Source organism: Oncorhynchus mykiss, chromosome 18, assembly GCF_057628025.1.
Source record: "Oncorhynchus mykiss isolate SJ-2025 chromosome 18, ASM5762802v1, whole genome shotgun sequence".
Classification (NCBI taxonomy): domain Eukaryota; kingdom Metazoa; phylum Chordata; class Actinopteri; order Salmoniformes; family Salmonidae; genus Oncorhynchus; species Oncorhynchus mykiss.
The window spans coordinates 75,987,150-76,006,214 of record NC_143039.1 but is presented as its reverse complement, the minus strand read 5'-3'; the positions used below and the strand labels follow the sequence as shown (position 1 = coordinate 76,006,214).

Genomic DNA, 19,065 nt, shown 5'->3' with positions numbered 1-19,065 from the left:
GGAGAGAATGATTTATTTCAGCTTTTATTTCTTTCATCACATTCCCTGTGGGTCAAAAGTTTACATACACTCAATTAGTATTTGGTAGCATTCCCTTTAAATTGTTTTTCTTGGGTCAAACGTTTCGGGTAGCCTACCACAAGCTTCCTACAATAAGTTGGGTGAATTTTGTCCCATTCCCCCTAACAGAGCTGGTGTAACTGAGTCAAGTTTGTAGGCCTCCTTGCTCGCACATGCTTTTTCAGTTCTGCCCACAGATTTTCTATGGGATTGAGGTCAGGGCTTTGTGATTGCCACGCCAATATCTTGACTTTGTTGTCCTTAAGCCATTTTGCCACAACTTTGGAAGTATGCTTGGGGTCATTGTCCATTTGGAAGACCCATTTCTGACCAAGCTTTAACTGATTTCTTGAGATGTTGCTTCAATATATCCACATAATTCTCCTCCCTCATGATGCCATCTATTTTGTGAAGTGCACCAGTCCCTCCTGCAGCAAAGCACCCCCACAACATGATGCTGCCACCCCCGTGCTTCACGGTTGGGATGGTGTTCTTCGGCTTGCAAGCCTCCCTCTTTTTCCTCCAAACATAACCATGGTAATTATGGCCAAACAGTTCTATTTTTGTTTCATCATACCACAGGACATTTTTCCAAAAATCTTTGTCCCCATGTGGAGTTGCAAGCCGTTGTCTGGCTTCTTTGCTGAGCTGCCTTTCAGTTTATGTCGATATAGGACTTGTTTTACTGTGGATATAGATACTTCTGTACCCGTTTCCTCCAGCATCTTCACAAGGTCCTTTGCTGTTGTTCTGGGATTGATTTGCACTTTTCACACCAAAGTACGTTCATCTCTAGGAGACAGAACGTGTCTCCTTTCTGAGCAGTACGACGGCTGCATGGTCCCATGGTGTTTATACGTGCGTACTATTGTTTGTACAGATGAACGTGGTACCTTCAGGCATTTGAAAATTCCTCCCAAAGATGAACCACTTGTGGAGGTCTACAAAAAAAATCTGAGGTTTTGGCTGATTTATATTGATTTTCCCATGAAGTCAAGCAAAGAGGCACTGAATTTGAAGGTAGGCCTTGAAATGCATCCACAGGTACACTTCCAATTGACTTGCTGGAAAAATGACTTGTGTCATGCACAAAGTAGATGTCCTCACCGACTTGCCAAAACAATCGTTTTTTAATGATGGGTCCAATTGGGGTCATGATAGGGGCTGCACCAAATGTTTGATATACTATAATTATTGATTAAAATAGGTTGTATTAATAGAAGGGGGGGGGGCTATGGGACCCCTCCTCCTCTACATTTATAGGGTCCTAGACTACAGATTAACAATATATATATATATATATATATATATACATACATTGTAAGGTTTTAGAATTTTTCCACAGTCTTTTCTAAGTCTCTGCCTCTTATAAAGAAAATGGTATTTGAGAAAGCATTTCAAAGATAAACATAGAGCCCTGCAAGGGAGTAGAAGAGATAAGAGTCTAGTCAAACATACATATAAATCAACTTGGGGGAGGGGACATTTGCTGCTGAGGCCTTAGAAAACACTGGAACCACTGTATCTCTTGCAAGTTTGTATATAGCTGTGTATGCACGGGCTTGGTCTGTGGAGTAGGTAATGACGTACGCAGTGACATCACAGGGGGTTGACTACAAGCATGATAAAAGCAACTTGGACTTTTCCTTATTGGACAGAACTCATGAGAGACATCAGTTGTATATGTGATGTCTGATCTTTGACTTCTGTCTACAGTATTTTGATTAAAATTGTTATGATTTATAAGTACACATTTTGAGTGTTCCTTATTTGTTAAAAAGCTTACCCCTTCCTTTTTCGAACATTCTGTTAAAAATCGCGCAACATTTCAGCGTCCTGCTACTCATGCCAGGAATATAGTATATGCATATGATTAGTATGTGTGGATAGAAAACACTCTGAAGTTTCTAAAACTGGTTAAATCACGGCTGTGACTATAACAGAGCGTGTGTTTCATCGAAAAGCGTAAGAAAAACTGGTCACTGAAAGCTGAAAATAATATCCATGCGCCACTTGCATGTATTGATTAAAGGACACCAAATTAAATATGGACACGGATGCAATTCCTACAGCTTCCACACGATGTCGCCAAAAACGTCATTTTCATTGACAAAAATCGTTTGAGACATGACCAATAGAGCCTTCATTCCATCCAGCCTACAACAATCGATTTTGGAAGATTGAAAAATGGACATTGTTTTCTTGAGTAGCTGCTATTGAATACAGATCGCCCAGTGATCAATTTGATCGCTTATTAACGTTTACAAATACCTAAAGTTGGGTTACAAAAGTAGGTTGAAGTGTTTTGTCAAAGAATATAGGCAACTTATATAATTTTAAATAATGACGTTGCGTGTTGGAAGAGAGCTTTTTTCCTGAACCAGACAGGCTATACAAATGGATATTTTGGGCATACATGGACGGATTTAATCGGGAAAAATACCAATTTGTGATGTTTATGGAACATATAGGAGTGCCAACAAAGAATATCATCAAAGGTAATGAATGTTTTATATTTTATTTCTGCGTTTTTGTGTAGCGCCGGCTACGCTAATTCTTTTGTTTACGTCCCCTTCAGGTATATTGGGGTGTTGCATGCTTTCAGATAATAGCTTCTCATGCTTTTGCCGAAAAGCATTTTAAAAATCTGACTTGTTGGCTAGATTCACAACGAGCGTAGCTTTAATTCAATACCCTGCATGTGTATTTTAATGAACGTTTGAGTTTTAACGAGTACATTTAGCATTTAGCGTAGCGCATTTGCATTTCCAGGTGCCTACTTGAGACGTCTGCGTCTCAAGTAGGATCAAGAGGTTTTAAGTAAATAAAACGGAGCACAGAAAAAACGGAACCAATATTAACAAGATCTCCATTTGTGGAGTGGTTGAAAAAAAAAAGAGTTTTAATGACTCCAACCTAAGTGTATGTAAACTTCCGACTTCGAATGTAAATAAGAATTTGTTATGAACTGACTTGCCTAGATAAAATAATTATTTATATAATATTATATTTATTATTATTATATAGATAATAAAAAATAAATCTGCGCCAATGAGCTTCACATATGTGAAACAGACCAGGGTCCTATTCTATTAATATTACTATTATACTATTATTATCTATTCTATTACTATTATAATATTTTAAATAATTTAAAATATTCAAGATGCACTTGATTGAGCTTGTTGCCGGTTGAAATGGACTAAAATGGCCAACTGTTCCTCCAACTGGTCCTCCAACTGGTCCTCCAACTGGTCCTCCAACTGGTCCTCCAGGCAGGTTGAAGCAAACGCTCACAGTATCTGAAAGATTTCAAGTAGTAAATCAAGTCCAATGCTTTAAACATTAAACTTTAAAAGGAACTACGTTAAAAAATCTCCCTCAGGGTTTTTCTGCGATCATGTTTTCCAGAGACTCGTAAATATCTGCTCCGAAAGATGATTCAAAGACGTCTGAATGGGGTGTCAGTTACGACACGACGCCCGGTAACGGAAACGTGGTAACGTGGTAACGGAAACGTGGTAATGTGGTAACGTGGTAACGGAAACGTGGTAATGTGGTAACGTGGTAACGGAAATGTGGTAACGTGGTAACGTGGTAACGGAAATGTGGTAACGTGGTAACGTGCTAACGTGGTAACGTGGTAACGTGGTAACGTGGTAACGGAAATGTGGTAACGTGGTAACGGAAATGTGGTAACGTGGTAACGTGGTAACGGAAATGTGGTAACGTGGTAACGTGGTAACGGAAACGTGGTAATGTGGTAACGGAAACGTGGTAACGTGGTAACGTGGTAACGTGGTAACGGAAATGTGGTAATGTGGTAATGTGGTAACGGAAACGTGGTAATGTGGTAACGGAAATGTGGTAATGTGGTAACGGAAACGTGGTAACGTGGTAACGTGGTAACAGAAATGTGGTAACGTGGTAACGTGGTAACGGAAACGTGGTAATGTGGTAACGTGGTAACGTGGTAACAGAAATGTGGTAATGTGGTAACGTGGTAATGTGGTAACGTGGTAACGGAAATGTGGAAACGTGGTAATGTGGTAACGTGGTAACGGAAATGTGGTAACGTGGTAACGTGGTAATGTGGTAACGGAAACGTGGTAAAGTGGAAACGTGGTAACGGAAATGTGGTAACGTGGTAACGTGGTAACGTAATTACATCATGGGTCCCTGATCTGTTCTACACAGAAATAAATAATTATGGATATGAATGTCATTCTCTGCTTGTTTCACAAGTTTATACATCACAGCACAGTACTGCAGAGCACAGTAGGGTACGTTAGCATAGAGTACAGTAGAGCACAGTTAATTTAGTCCAGTACAGTATAGTTCAGTATAGTTCAGTACAGTATAGTTGAGTCCACTACAGTACAGTACAGTATAGTTCAGTATAGTATATTTCAGTCCAGTATAGAACAGTACAGTATAGTTCAGTCCAGCATAGTACAGTATAGTTCAGTACAGTATAGTTCAGTATAGTACAGTATAGTTCAGTCCAGTATGGTTCAGTATAGTATAGTTCAGTCCAGTTCAGCAGAGTATAGTTCAGTACGGTAGAGTACAGTATAGTTCAGTAGAGTAGAGTATAGTACAGTACAGTACTCTGTAATTTAGTAGAGTACAGTTCAGTACAGTATAGTTCAGTAGAGTAGAGTATAGTACAGTACAGTACTCTGTAATTTAGTAGAGTACAGTTCAGTACAGTATAGTTCAGTAGAGTAGAGTATAGTACAGTACAGTACTCTGTAATTTAGTAGAGTACAGTTCAGTACAGTATAGTTCAGTAGAGTAGAGTATAGTACAGTACAGTACTCTGTAATTTAGTAGAGTACAGTTCAGTATAGTTCAGTCCAGTTCAGTAGAGTATAGTTCAGTACCACTCAGGTGTCAGCGACTGCTCACGACAGATCATAAGCCACTCGTTCCATTGGTCAACACGTACGACCTGGACAAAGCACCACTCAGGTGTCAGCGACTGCTCACGACAGTATGCGCCTCATGAGTGTCAATGTGAAAGCAGTGTTTCCTGGGAAAGCAGTTAGTGGTGACTGACACACTGTCAAGAATCGCAATGAAAGAAAACAATGTCAGCCACAGAAGACGAATTCAAAGCGTATGTGTCTGCTCACAGGCTGGGTGACATCAGAGAGGTGACAAGGCAACGATGCAGACCTCCAAACGGTCACGGGCCACAACAGAACAGCCTGGCCTCAGGGAATGGAGCAACTACCCCACTCACTACAGGGATACCGCACAGCAGCGAGAGAGAGCACATTTATCGGAGCGGGACGGGCTTGGGCCATATCAAGACAGGATTGTCATCTCAGCTTCACAGAGAGAAGACTTTCTACTACAGATACACAACAAGTTCACATGTGGGCTGACAAAGTGCAGAGAAATATCCAAGATGTCGGTGTGGTGGCCCGGGCACCAGCCATGCAGGTTCTGTATAGAGAACAAACCAACTCAAAAGAGAGAACCACTTGTCATGACACTTTTACCTAAGGGTCCGTGGCAGAAGATCACAGCTGACCTGTGTGAGCTAGAGGACAAGAAATACCTCCTAGTGGTGGACTACTATTCTAGGGACACAGAAATAGCTCACCTGCCCACTGCCACTAGCCAGCAGGTCATCCCTCGCCTCAAACATATGTTTGTAAGATGGGGGATACCTACCGAGCTCGTTAGCGACAACGCTACACAGTTTGTCTGCGCTGAGTTCAAGGAGTCCAGAAATAAGTATGGTTTGGCTCATACCACCTCCAGTCCCTATTATCCACAGGCAAATGGAGCTGCGGAGAGAGCTGGTCAGACAGCTAAGCAAATTAAACAACCAGAACCCACACATGGTTCTGATGTGCTACCGAGCCACGCCCCATCAGCGAAACAGGAGCAAGCTCAGCACATGACAGGATGTCAGATCCAGAAGACGGTCCTCATGCTGAATGGGGAAACTCCAACCAAATGCATCAGCCATGGCAGTGTTAAACAGAAGGACCAGTAAGCCAAACAGGCTCACCAGTTCTTCTATAACAAGAGGCATTCAATTACACCCTGGACAGATTGAGATCCTACGTTGTGGAAAAACTGAACAGGGCACCGTCGCTCGGAGAAACAGGCGACACCTTCAGGATTTTCCAGAGTCACCTACTACAGAGAGACGGATAAAACGAAAGAGTCGCCCAGTCTACCAGCGAGGACAGCACACAGGCTCCACCTGTGAGCCAGCCAACTCCCATCCCCTCGCTCAGTCCACCACCTCAGCCAACCTCATTACAACGGGTGAGAATGACCTCCAGAGGTCGAGAGGGAAAACTACCACTGAGGTTCAGAGACGCTTGAGAAAAAATTAAAAAAGAGGTATTGGAACAGCGACTGTTTGAAGATATAATAATAATCCTCACGTTGCTGTGGACAACGGGATGTCTACCCCCATGTCCTAGTTGCCACAGTTACGTGTATTATCGTTTAAAAAAAAAACAATTTACGGGACTATGTTACAAAAAACATATATATGTTATTGAAACGGTCCACAGGGTGAATATTTGTATTTGGTTCGAGAATTATAGTTTTGATTTCTCTCAGAAAAGGAGATGTCTGATAGATATCTCCATTAATTGATTGGTTGATGCATGTTCTTTATTTTAACCTTTTTACCTATTTAACCAGGCAAGTCAGTTAAGAACAAATTCTTATTTTCAATGACAGTGGGTTCAGGGGCCGACCATCACCCCTGGTATTCCGTGTCAGCTCAGGGGTTTGAACTTACAACCTTCCGGTTCCTAGTCCAACGCTCTAACCACTAGGCTACCCTGCCGCTCAGTGGCATTGTTATAATCGGATACGACTAACGTAGTAGCTTGGTGGACTGCATGTTAATTGTCTGATTTAAGAGTTATTAAATCAGATAATTCAGTTGCCTGGTCTCCATGACAACCTGTATTGTTGTTGTTAGTCATCATCTGCCCAGATTTTGTTTTGACAATTGAACAGTTTTAATCAGCCTTCTTTCCTTCTCCCTCCTACCCCGTGAATAGGTTTTTGTGTCAGTCCATCCCGACCACACATGCATCTATTTACAAAAAAAATGGGAAGGATCTGTCTGGAATTTAAAGGCATACGTGACTCTGTGTTTTGATTTAGATTTTACATTTGTAAACAACATTAATGTTATCTTAGTACTTTGGGAAACAAAATGACTAAAAACTAGAGCCGTAATTGCAAACATTGAGCGCTGTTAAAAACTAAGTTAAAGTTGTTGAACTGATCTGATAAAAGGTACTCAAAGACAAGGATATATATGATGGTGCTATGGCTCCACCAAGTGGAGAGATCCCTCAATAACAAGATTATATCGTTTTTCCAAATTGTTTACACACTAAAATTTGAACTTGAAAAGCAATCACCGAAACCTGAAACTGATGTACCAAATCCCTAAACCAATTCTGCAAAATTGCAAGCACAATTCCTGCTTTGTCATGCTGGTGGGTCATGTCAGGATGAGCCTGCAGGAAGGGAACCACATGAGGGAGGAGGATGTCTCCCCTGTAACGCACAGCGTTGAGATTGGCTTCAATGACAACAAGCTCAGTCCGATGATGTGACACACCGCCCCAGACCATGACGGACCCTCCACCTCCAAATCCACCTCCAAATCGAATCCCACTCCAGAGTACAGGCCTCGGTGTAACGCTCATTCCTTCTACGATAAACCCGAATCCGACCATCACCCCTAGTGAGACAAAACCGTGACTCGTCAGTGAAGAGCACTTTTTTCCAGTCCTGTCTAGTCCAGCGATGGTGAGTTTGTGCCCATAGGCAACATTGTTGCCATTGATGTCTGGTGAGGATCTGCCTTACAACAGGCCTACAAGCCCTCAGTCCAGCCTCTCTCGGCCTATTGCGGACAGTCTGAGCACTGATGGAGGGATTGTGCGTTCCTGGTGTAACTCGGGCAGTTGTTGTTGACATTCTGTACCTGTCCCGCAGGTGTGATGTTCGGATGTAGCGATCCTGTGCAGGTGTTGTTACACGTGGTCTGCCACTGCGAGAATGATCAGCTCTCCGTCCTGTCTCCCTGTAGCGCTGTCTTAGGCGTCTCACAGTACAGACATTGCAATTTATTGCCCTGGCCACATCTGCAGTCCTCATGCCTCCTTGCAGCATGCCTAAGGCACATTAACGCAGATGAGCAGGGACCCTGGGCATCTTTCTTTTGGTGTTTTTCAGAGTTAGTAGAAAGGCCTCTTTAGTGTCCTAAGTTTTCATAGCTGTGACATTAATTGCCTACCGTCTGTAAGCTGTTAGTGTCTTAACGACTGTTCCACAGGTGCATGTTCATTAATTGTTTATGGTTCATTGAACAAGCATGGGAAACAGTGTTTAAACCCTTTACAATGAAGATCTGTGAAGTTATTTGGATTTTTTACGAATTATCTTTGAAAGACAGGGTCCTGAAAAAGGGATGTTGCTTTTTTTGCTGAGTTTAGATATTTTTACAAAACATTACACACCGTTCTCTACATTAGGCACAACATTCAAAATGAAAATCTCTTTAGTCCCGTTGGAAAGCAACACCAATCACAATGGCAAGCGCCATACATCCATTGGCAACACCCACTCCTCACAGGTGTAAACACTAGTTGCTGAATTGTTCACTTAGAAATCAGAGCTTTAAGCAATATAAAAGGCCACAGATGAGCTCTCCTGTTCTGGAGGGAAATGGAAGTCAATGGTGAAGCAAGAGTTGGAGGTGAATGAGAGAAAGGAAGAGGAAGACCGATGACGACGTACAGTTGTCTCAGATGAGATCAGGGCCACATTAGTTGACCATGTGCTCAAACATGGATTGACTATGAGAGAGGCTGGGCAGAGAGTTGGGCAGAGAGCCCAACCTGAGCCGCTACACGGTTGTATCTATCATCCGTACATTCAGAAATGAGAACCGGTAAGATCTCATCTACACTATGCCCTTTATGTACTGTATACTGTAGTCTGACATCAGTAGGCCTTTGTTACTCAGTGATTGTTGGCCAATGTTACAACGTCATTTCATATTGAAAGAAAATAGATTACTTTAGATTACTGTAACCAATCATATCATATTTGTGGATCTTCTGCTTAGAGATGACCAGGCCATGGAGGAAGACTCCGGCTGTTCACACCAGAACAGGAGACCGGCTAGTGTGAACATGGTGGTGGCAAACAATACCATTAGACTAGGAGAAATCCAGAACCACATAATTGCAGACACAATATTCAATAACATTCACCAGGTGGGCTTGTCTACATTGGACTCCGCATGAAACTGGTCTACAGGTTGTAATTTGAGCGAAACTCAGAGAGGGTTACAGAACAGAGCTATGAATATGTGCAAGTAAGTACTAAACTGTGAATTTACTATCATATCAGCACTGTATAGACACATTACAGTACTGTAATCCAGTATATTGTGCCTCACCATATTGACTGCTCTGGGTCTATGTCACATATTGTCTTGTCTGTTTCAGAGAGTCTTGGAGCTGTATGCCATTGTAATTCAGCACGTTTATGTTTCCATTGATGAGTCTGGCTTCAACCGAGCCAAAAGAACGGGGCGAGAACGGAACATTATTGTGCCATTGTGAATGTCCCTGGACAGCTTGGAGGGAATATCACCATGTGTGCAGTCGTTAGCCAGCAAAGCATCCTCCATCACCATGCCAACCTTGGTCGCTACAACACCGCCCTTCTCATCACATTCCTGGGCACACTACATAGCATCCTCATTCCAGCCAAGCAGAGGAGAGGACCAGAGCAGACCAGGTATGTTGTTATCTGGGACAGCACGAGTTTCCACCGGGCTTCTCTGGTCTGCGACGGGTTCATCGATCACCCACAATGTATTGTTCTATACCTCCCACTATATTCCCCATTCCTAAACCCAATTGAAGAGTTTTTGTCGGCATGGCAACGGAAGGTGTGTGACCGCCAATCCCCTCACACACATGCCTCTTCTCCAGGCAATGGAGGATGGATGTGGTGAAGTTGCTGTGGGGGCTTTCAGCGGCTGGATCCGTCACTCCAGAAGAACATCACTGGTGATGTAGATGAGGTGCTGTTTAGCCAGGGAGAACATGGCTTGTGATGTAGATGAGGTGCTGTTTAGCCAGGCAGAACATGGCTTGTGATGTAGATGAGGTGCTGTTTAGCCAGGGAGAACATGGCTTGTGATGTAGATGAGGTGGTGTTTAGCCAGGCAGAACATGGCTTGTGATGTAGATGAGGTGCTGTTTATCCAGGGAGAACATGGCTTGTGATGTAGATGAGGTGCTGTTTATCCAGGCAGAACATGGCTTGTGATGTAGATGAGGTGCTGTTTATCCAGGGAGAACATGGCTTGTGATGTAGATGAGGTGCTGTTTATCCAGGGAGAACATGGCTTGTGATGTAGATGAGGTGCTGTTTAGCCAGGCAGAACATGGCTTGTGATGTAGATGAGGTGCTGTTTAGCCAGGGAGAACATGGCTTGTGATGTAGATGAGGTGCTGTTTAGCCAGGGAGAACATGGCTTGTGATATAGATGAGGTGCTGTTTAGCCAGGGAGAACATGGCTTGTGATGTAGATGAGGTGCTGTTTAGCCAGGGAGAACATGGCTTGTGATGTAGATGAGGTGCTGTTTAGCCAGGGAGGACATGGCTTGTGATGTAGATGAGGTGCTGTTTAGCCAGGGAGAACATGGCTTGTGATGTAGATGAGGTGCTGTTTAGCCAGGGAGAATATTGCTTGTGATGTAGATGAGGTGCTGTTTAGCCAGGGAGAACATCGCTTGTGATGTAGATGAGGTGTTGTTTAGCCAGGCAGAACATGGCTTGTGATGTAGATGAGGTGCTGTTTAGCCAGGGAGAACATGGCTTGTGATGTAGATGAGGTGCTGTTTAGCCAGGGAGAACATCGTTTGTGATGTAGATGAGGTGCTGTTTATCCAGGGAGAACATGGCTTGTGATGTAGATGAGGTGCTGTTTAGCCAGGGAGAACATGGCTTGTGATGTAGATGAGGTGCTGTTTAGCCAGGGAGAACATGGCTTGTGATGTAGATGAGGTGCTGTTTAGCCAGGGAGAACATGGCTTGTGATGTAGATAAGGTGCTGTTTAGCCAGGGAGAACATGGCTTGTGATGTAGATGAGGTGCTGTTTAGCCAGGGAGAACATGGCTTGTGATGTAGATGAGGTGCTGTTTAGCCAGGGAGAACATGGCTTGTGATGTAGATGAGGTGCTGTTTAGCCAGGGAGAACATGGCTTGTGATGTAGATGAGGTGCTGTTTAGCCAGGGAGAACATGGCTTGTGATGTAGATGAGGTGCTGTTTAGCCAGGGAGAACATGGCTTGTGATGTAGATGAGGTGCTGTTTAGCCAGGGAGAACATGGCTTGTGATGTAGATGAGGTGCTGTTTAGCCAGGGAGAACATCGTTTGTGATGTAGATGAGGTGCTGTTTATCCAGGGAGAACATGGCTTGTGATGTAGATGAGGTGCTGTTTAGCCAGGGAGAACATGGCTTGTGATGTAGATGAGGTGCTGTTTAGCCAGGGAGAACATGGCTTGTGATGTAGATGAGGTGCTGTTTAGCCAGGGAGAACATGGCTTGTGATGTAGATGAGGTGCTGTTTAGCCAGGGAGAACATGGCTTGTGATGTAGATGAGGTGCTGTTTAGCCAGGGAGAACATGGCTTGTGATGTAGATGAGGTGCTGTTTATCCAGGGAGAACATGGCTTGTGATGTAGATGAGGTGCTGTTTAGCCAGGGAGAACATGGCTTGTGATGTAGATGAGGTGCTGTTTAGCCAGGGAGAACATGGCTTGTGATGTAGATGAGGTGCTGTTTAGCCAGGGAGAACATGGCTTGTGATGTAGATGAGGTGCTGTTTAGCCAGGGAGAACATGGCTTGTGATGTAGATGAGGTGCTGTTTAGCCAGGGAGGACATGGCTTGTGATGTAGATGAGGTGCTGTTTAGCCAGGGAGAACATGGCTTGTGATGTAGATGAGGTGCTGTTTAGCCAGGGAGAACATCGCTTGTGATGTAGATGAGGTGCTGTTTAGCCAGACCAAAATAGAAAGCAGGATGCAGCCTAATGTCTTTCTTACAGTTTGCACATATTTTTGTCTTTTTGTGTTTATAGTTTTGAAGGAATGAGCTACTTTCATGTTTTTATTTTTGTACAGAAAACTCGTTATCTTACTGAATGTTTTTCCTGGTTTTCTCCTGTTGTGTATGGAAGGTGTTACATACAAAACACAAGTGTTCAAAAATACTGCATTTTGGAAATAAATGACAATGTTTTTGTTACTGTATTGCATTTGTGTGTTTATTTATGTATATTTGAGTCGGTATACATTACCGTAACAATATTTTACAACCGGCTACAGTGTCACACTGACAATGCAAAAGGCATAAACCTACTGCTGGGATAATCATAGTAGTGTTTGTGTTGATCACATCATAAACCTACTGCTGGGATATTCATAGTAGTGTTTGTGTTGAGCACATCATAAACCTACTGCTGGGATATTCATAGTAGTGTTTGTGTTGAGCACATCATAAACCTACTGCTGGGATATTCATAGTAGTGTGTTGTGTTGATCACATCATAAACCTACTGCTGGGATATTCATAGTAGTGTTTGTGTTGATCACATCATTAACCTTTTTGGGAAAATGGCCCAAAGATTCAGCAAACGTGTGTGTGTGTGTGTGAACAATTGTTGCAAACTGTAAATATCTGCCTTTTGGCCTATTTCAGCATACTGGAACTAAACAACTAACTCAATAAAATATGATGACCTGAAACTCTAAAAGGTTAAACCAAAGGCAAATTGTCTATTGATAATATAAAGAGGGTAAAAAAATATGTTTCAAAACTACAGGTCCCAACATTTAATCAAGACGATCCTGTGTTGGCTCAAGCCTGATTCCACCTCATTCTAGAGAAATATTTCACTCAAATGTATGTTAGATTTCTCGTAGTGATTAACCAACATGTCAGTGCCCCCCCCCCCCCCCCCCCCCACCCCCCCCCCAACTGGTTATTAAACAACTAATTGACCTAGTCAGGTTCAATTACTTGATTTATTTATTTTTGTTTATATATCTACTTTGAAGGACTACAGCAGTAAAATTATTTGGTCAGACAGTTCTGCAGCATAGGCTAGACATATAGGATGACTAAGACCGTACAGTATGGGGAGCGTATAAACCACATAGCCAAAAGTATGTGGATACGCCCATCAAATTAGTGGATTCAGCTATTTCAGACACACCCATTGCTGACAGGTGTATAAAATCAAGCACAAAGCCATGCAATCTCCATAGACAAACATTGTCAGTAGAATGGCCCTTACTGAAGAGCTTAGTGACTTTCAACGTGGCACCGTCATTGGGATGCCACATTTCCAACAAGTCACTTTGTCAAATATCTGCCCTGCTAGAGCTCCCCCAGTCAACTGTGAGCGCTGTTATTGTGAAGTGGAAATGTCTAGGAGCAACAACGGCTTAGCCGCAAACTGGTAGGCCACACAAGCTCACAGAAAGGGACCGCCGAGTGCTGAAGCGTGTAAAAGTTGTCTGTCCTTGGTTGCAACACTCACTACCGAGTTCCAAACTGTCTCTGGAAGCAACATTAGCACAATAACTGTTCTTCGTGAGCTTCATTAAATGGGTTTACATGGCCGAGCAGCCACACACAAGCCTAAGATCACCGTGCGCAATGCCAGGCGTCCGCTGGAGTGGTGTGAAGCTCGCCACCGTTGGACTCTGGTCCAGTGCATTCTCTGGAGGGATGAATCACGCTTCACAATCAGCAGTCCGACGGACGAATATGGGTTTGGTCGATGCCAGGAGAAACCCTACCTGCCCCATTGCATAATGCCAACTGTAAAGTTTGGTGGAGGAGGAATAATAATAATGTACTGGAGCTGTTTTTCACGGTTCGGTCCCCTCAGTTCCAGTGAAGGGAAATCTTAATGCTACAGAATACGATCACATTCTAGATTATTCTATTCTTTCAACTTTGTGGTAACAGTTTGAGGAAGGCCGTTTCTTGTTTCAGCATGACAATGCCCCCGTGCACAAAGCGAGATCCATAAAGAAATGGTTGGTTGAGATCGGTGTGGAAGAACTTGACTGGCCTGCACAGAGCCCTGACATCATCCCCATCAAACACCTTTGGGATGATACTCTTGTGGCTGAATGGAAGCAAGTTCCCGCAGCAATGTTCTAACGTCTAGTGGAAAGCCTTCCCAGAAGAGTGGAGGCTGTTATAGCAGCAATGTTCCAACATCTAGTGGAAATCCTTCCCAGAAGAGTGGAGGCTGTTATAGCAGCAATGTTCCAACATCTAGTGGAAAGCCTTCCCAGAAGAGTGGATGCTGTTATAGCAGCAATGTTCCAAAATCTAGTGGAAATCCTTCCCAGAAGAGTGGAGGCTGTTATAGCAGCAATGTTCCAACATCTAGTGGAAAGCCTTCCCAGAAGAGTGGAGGCTGTTATAGCAGCAATGTTCCAACATCTAGTGGAAAGCCTTCCCTGAAGAGTGGAGGCTGTTATAGCAGCAATGTTCCAACATCTAGTGGAAAGCCTTCCCAGAAGAGTGGAGGCTGTTATAGCAGCAATGTTCCAACATCTAGTGGAAAACCTTCCCAGAAGAGTGGAGGCTGTTATAGCAGCAATGTTCCAACATCTAGTGGAAAGCCTTCCCAGAAGAGTGGAGGCTGTTATAGCAGCAATGTTCCAACATCTAGTGGAAAGCCTTCCCAGAAGAGTGGAGGCTGTTATAGCAGCAAAGGGGGGGACCAACTCCATATTAATGCACATGATTTTGGAATGAGATGTTCGATGAGCAGGTGTCCACATACTTTTGGTCATGTAGTGTATATAACGTTAGGTTCGGCTGGCAGACTGCTTCTGCTTGAGCAGAGATGAGATGATGACTTTATGGAATTAAAAATAATAAATAAATAAATATACAAACAAACAAATAAAAACCCATTTGAAATATTATGTTATTTTGTAGTAATTTCCTATTAATTTCTACCCAATGTGGACCTGACAGAGAGACAAGGGAATATTTTCAATGTTTTGAATGATCTCAATTTTTTTGCTTTGGAATTTACATTGAAAAGCATGATTTCATAATAAACTGAACCAACCTTAAAAAGCACTTATCGCTCAGCATTAGTTTTCATCCAAAAACAATGAGGGACCACATCTTCAGTGGGAGCAGAATTTAACACAACACAGGACAATTTTGATCTGGATTAAATGTTCTTAAAAACTGGGGCTCAGGGGACGGTTTCTCTTTGGTTTAAAAGGCAGATCTGACAGAGCAACTTGTTTCTGTTGTCTTCTTACACCCTGCCAGAGGAGTGTACAGACCCACTGGCCGTAATAAAAAATATTCTGATGAAACAGTTACATTTAATTACAATGAATTTGGCAAAAAAAAATACATTGATCATACAGTCGAATTCAGTTCACAACATTTAGTCAATAAAGATTTCCGTCAAATAAAGCTCTGATTGTAAAAAGTTTGATGTCTGACTTAAAAGATAGATCTACTCTTCTTCTCCATGGTGAAGTCAGCGTCGTTGCCCTTCTGGTAGTCTGCCTCCGGTGTCTGACACCCATTCCAGTCCGGCTCAGAGCACCTCTTCTTGGGTGAGGCATGGAGGCTTCCCCGATGACTGATCCTCAGCACCCGGATGGCTATCAGGTAAAAGATCTCACACACGTTGAGCACTATACACACAGCCGACGCCCCTACCATGAAGTAGGTAAACACCCTCTTCTCTGTGGGCCGGCTGTTGTAGCAATCCACCTGGTTAGGACAAGGCCAGAGGTCACACATGACGCGTCGCGGCAGGTCAAAGTTGTTGTAGATGAGATGCAGGAGGTAGAGGAACGCCACCTCGATGGCCGTCTTGAAGAAGAGGCTGAGGAGATATGTCCACCAGAGTCCTCCGTGCTTCTGTCCTGTGTTGTCGTAGAGACGGGCGTTCTCGCCGTGCGTGATGCGGTACTTGCGCTCACGTTCCTCGCGGTACGCCACGTGCAACACGACCATGAAAGAGGGACAGGTGATGAAGATGAGCTGAAGTGCCCAGAGCCGGGTGTGAGAGACAGGGAAGAAGTGGTCGTAACAGGCGTTGGCGCAGCCGGGTTGGCGGGTGTTGCAGTCAAAGTCTTTCTGATCGTCAATCCAGACGCGTTCTGCGGCCACGACGAAGACCATGACTCGAAACACGAAGACCACGGAGAGCCAGATGCGTCCAAATACAGTGGAATACTTATTGACCCCGCTAAGCAGGGCCTCTAACGTCTTCCAGTCCATGGTGAGATTGGAGTGGGATGCCCTTCTTTCACCTTTGTACTTTCACCAACAGATGCGTGGATGAGCTTCTGTTTTTTGGACTTTTAATGGAAAGCTGGGGGACGAAGAGAAGGCGATTAATTAATAAGTGTGTGAACGACCATGGTATGGATTGCGCCAGTCCATGCGCCATTTCAGGGAAAGGGAACTACCTAAAATGAAGTTCCTGACCTATAACACTGGCATCACCGTTACCTGCCCTACTGGATGGCTACATATTGACAGGTAGAAATGCTTTCTCAATTAAGTTTTAAACAGCGTGAAAAGGCTGAACAACATATAATACAACTCTTCAATGTCACATAGAAATACGTTTCTTCTGGGCGCTAAAGTCGTTTTCTTTTAAAAGATCTGCCTTTTATTTAGACTCTGATCAAGCATTTCATCCAAATTCCCCTGTGACTCTCTCTCTCTCCATCTTCTGAAGCTGTTTTTTCATAAAGGAAGGTTTGTTTGTTTTTTGTTTTTTTTAAAGAAACGACTGCTTTATCAAAACACTCTTTGCCTTCCATCAAGAGTCTAAAAAAAATCACAAAATCACACTTTGTTGTTACCAGGATTTCATAGAACATCTTGGGAATAGACGTCAGTTCAACACCTAGTTTTGATTTACATTTGGTTGAGTTGTCAATGTAAAATCAACCGCCAAAAAATGTCAGTATGTCATTGGAGTTGTCAATGGTTGAGTTGTCAATGTAAAATCAACCCCAGAAAATGTCCGTTTTCATCTTTGACATAACGTCATCACATTGATTGTTGTGTTTTGAAATGACGTGGAAACAACATGGAATGATATTCGGAAAAAAACAAGTCAATGACCATTTGTTTGTTGCTGAACACACATCCTCTAGAGGCATTTGAAAGTCACGTTAAAATCCTTCAAACACACAAAAAAAGTGACTCGTATCAATATTACTTATTGATTTAATAGCCCTACTCACATGTTTCAGATCACTGAGCTGATGTTCCGTCCATCTTAGCCTCGGCCGCCTCTCCCGGTTCCAACTTCAGTCTGATTTGACTATAGGACGCCAGGGGTTTAACAAGGGCCAGTCTATGCCTGGACGTTGTGGTTTAAACCACAATCTGGAGGTGTGGTCTGCAAGCTATTGGAATCAGTTTGGCTCTTTGTCACTAGCCAGTTAGTGATGCAATACCCTATTCAAATCAAATGCACTGTCAACATCGGAGTTGTCATGGTGACTAAGTGTCCCCCACACACGCAGGTGAGTATGGTTTTGGTATCACCCTACGTCTGCCTAGACGCCCTCCTGTATCCGGCCCTGACACAGATTTCGAGATAAACGTGATTCCAAACAAGAAAGCTGATCCTTTAAATGCCAGGACAGCTGGAGCCATGGTACGGAGGTACCAGGATGTAGACACAGGGCACTCCAGTCCCGCAGAGAACTGATAGGGTGACGCTTATGATGATTCATATTATTCTATTATATCGTTTTTTTTATTGATACTCAAACAAATCTGCCTTGTAGGTACAGTCAGCTTCCCAAAGCGGCGTTCATGCCCATTCAGCAATGTACACTTGTACATTTACATTTGACTCATTCAGCAGACAAAGACGTCTCTTATGTAGACTGACTAGACAGTTCATTCAGCTAGGGAAGGTGTCATGGACTGGGCAGACTTCATGGACTTGGCAGACTTCATGGACTTGGCAGACTTCATGGACTGGGCAGACTTCACGGACTGGGCAGACTTCACGGACTGGGCAGACTTCACGGACTGGGCAGACTTCATGGACTTGGCAGACTTCATGGACTGTGCAGACTTCATGGACTGGGCAGACTTCACGGACTGGGCAGACTTCATGGACTTGGCAGACTTCATGGACTGTGCAGACTTCACGGACTGGGCAGACTTCGTGCACTGGGCAGACTTCATGGACTGGGCAAACTTCATGGACTGGGCAGACTGCACGGACTGGGCAGACTTCACGGACTGGGCAGACTTCACGGACTGGGCAGACTTCACGGACTGGGCAGACTTCACGGACTTGGCAGACTTCACGGACTGGGCAGACTTCACGGACTGGGCAGACTTCATGGACTTGGCAGACTTCATGGACTGGGCAGACTTCATGGACTGGGCAGACTTCGTGCACTGGGCAGACTTCATGGACTGGGCAAACTTCATGGACTGGGCTGACTGCACGGACTGGGCAGACTTCACGGACTGGGCAGACTTCATGGACTGGGCAGACTTCACGGACTGGGCAGACTTCACGGACTGGGCAGACTTCACAAACTGGGCAGACTTCACGGACTGGGCAGACTTCACGGACTGGGCAGACTTCACGGACTGGGCAGACTTCGTGCACTGGCCAGATCACTTAGGAGTGGTCATTCAATCTAGATAGTACAGTCTATCACCCCCCCGCTTACTGACCACTTCCATTCTAATGCTGCCAACCTGTACATTAAACTATTATTTAATTCATTTCGTTATCAAGGTGTGTCATTTTGTGGTTCTCTTTCATTGCAGGTGTTTGCGAGCTGCATGCCACCTGCACAAGGGAGGGAAACATGTTACATTAAGATCCATGTGCCGTTTTTTAGAGGGGCTCTTCAAC

At 43.8% G+C, this 19,065-nt stretch overlaps 2 protein-coding genes across 2 annotated transcripts; both read right to left on the bottom strand.

Moving 5' to 3' along the window:
- Positions 1-12,389: 12,389 nt before the first annotated feature.
- LOC110496746 (gap junction beta-3 protein-like) lies at positions 12,390-17,573 on the bottom strand. The gene has a single exon (XM_090209424.1). It carries the CDS (start codon positions 16,434-16,436, stop codon positions 15,648-15,650), a length of 789 nt encoding a protein of 262 aa, XP_090065550.1. The 5' UTR covers positions 16,437-17,573; the 3' UTR covers positions 12,390-15,647.
- Positions 17,574-18,083: 510 nt separating this feature from the next.
- LOC149975650 (uncharacterized) lies at positions 18,084-19,037 on the bottom strand. Its single transcript, XM_090206671.1, has 2 exons — positions 19,026-19,037; positions 18,084-18,812 (listed from the first exon to the last, which is right to left on the bottom strand). The coding sequence occupies exons 1-2, from the start codon at positions 19,035-19,037 to the stop codon at positions 18,084-18,086; spliced, it is 741 nt and encodes a 246-aa protein (XP_090062797.1).
- Between the last annotated feature and the right edge of the window lie 28 nt (positions 19,038-19,065).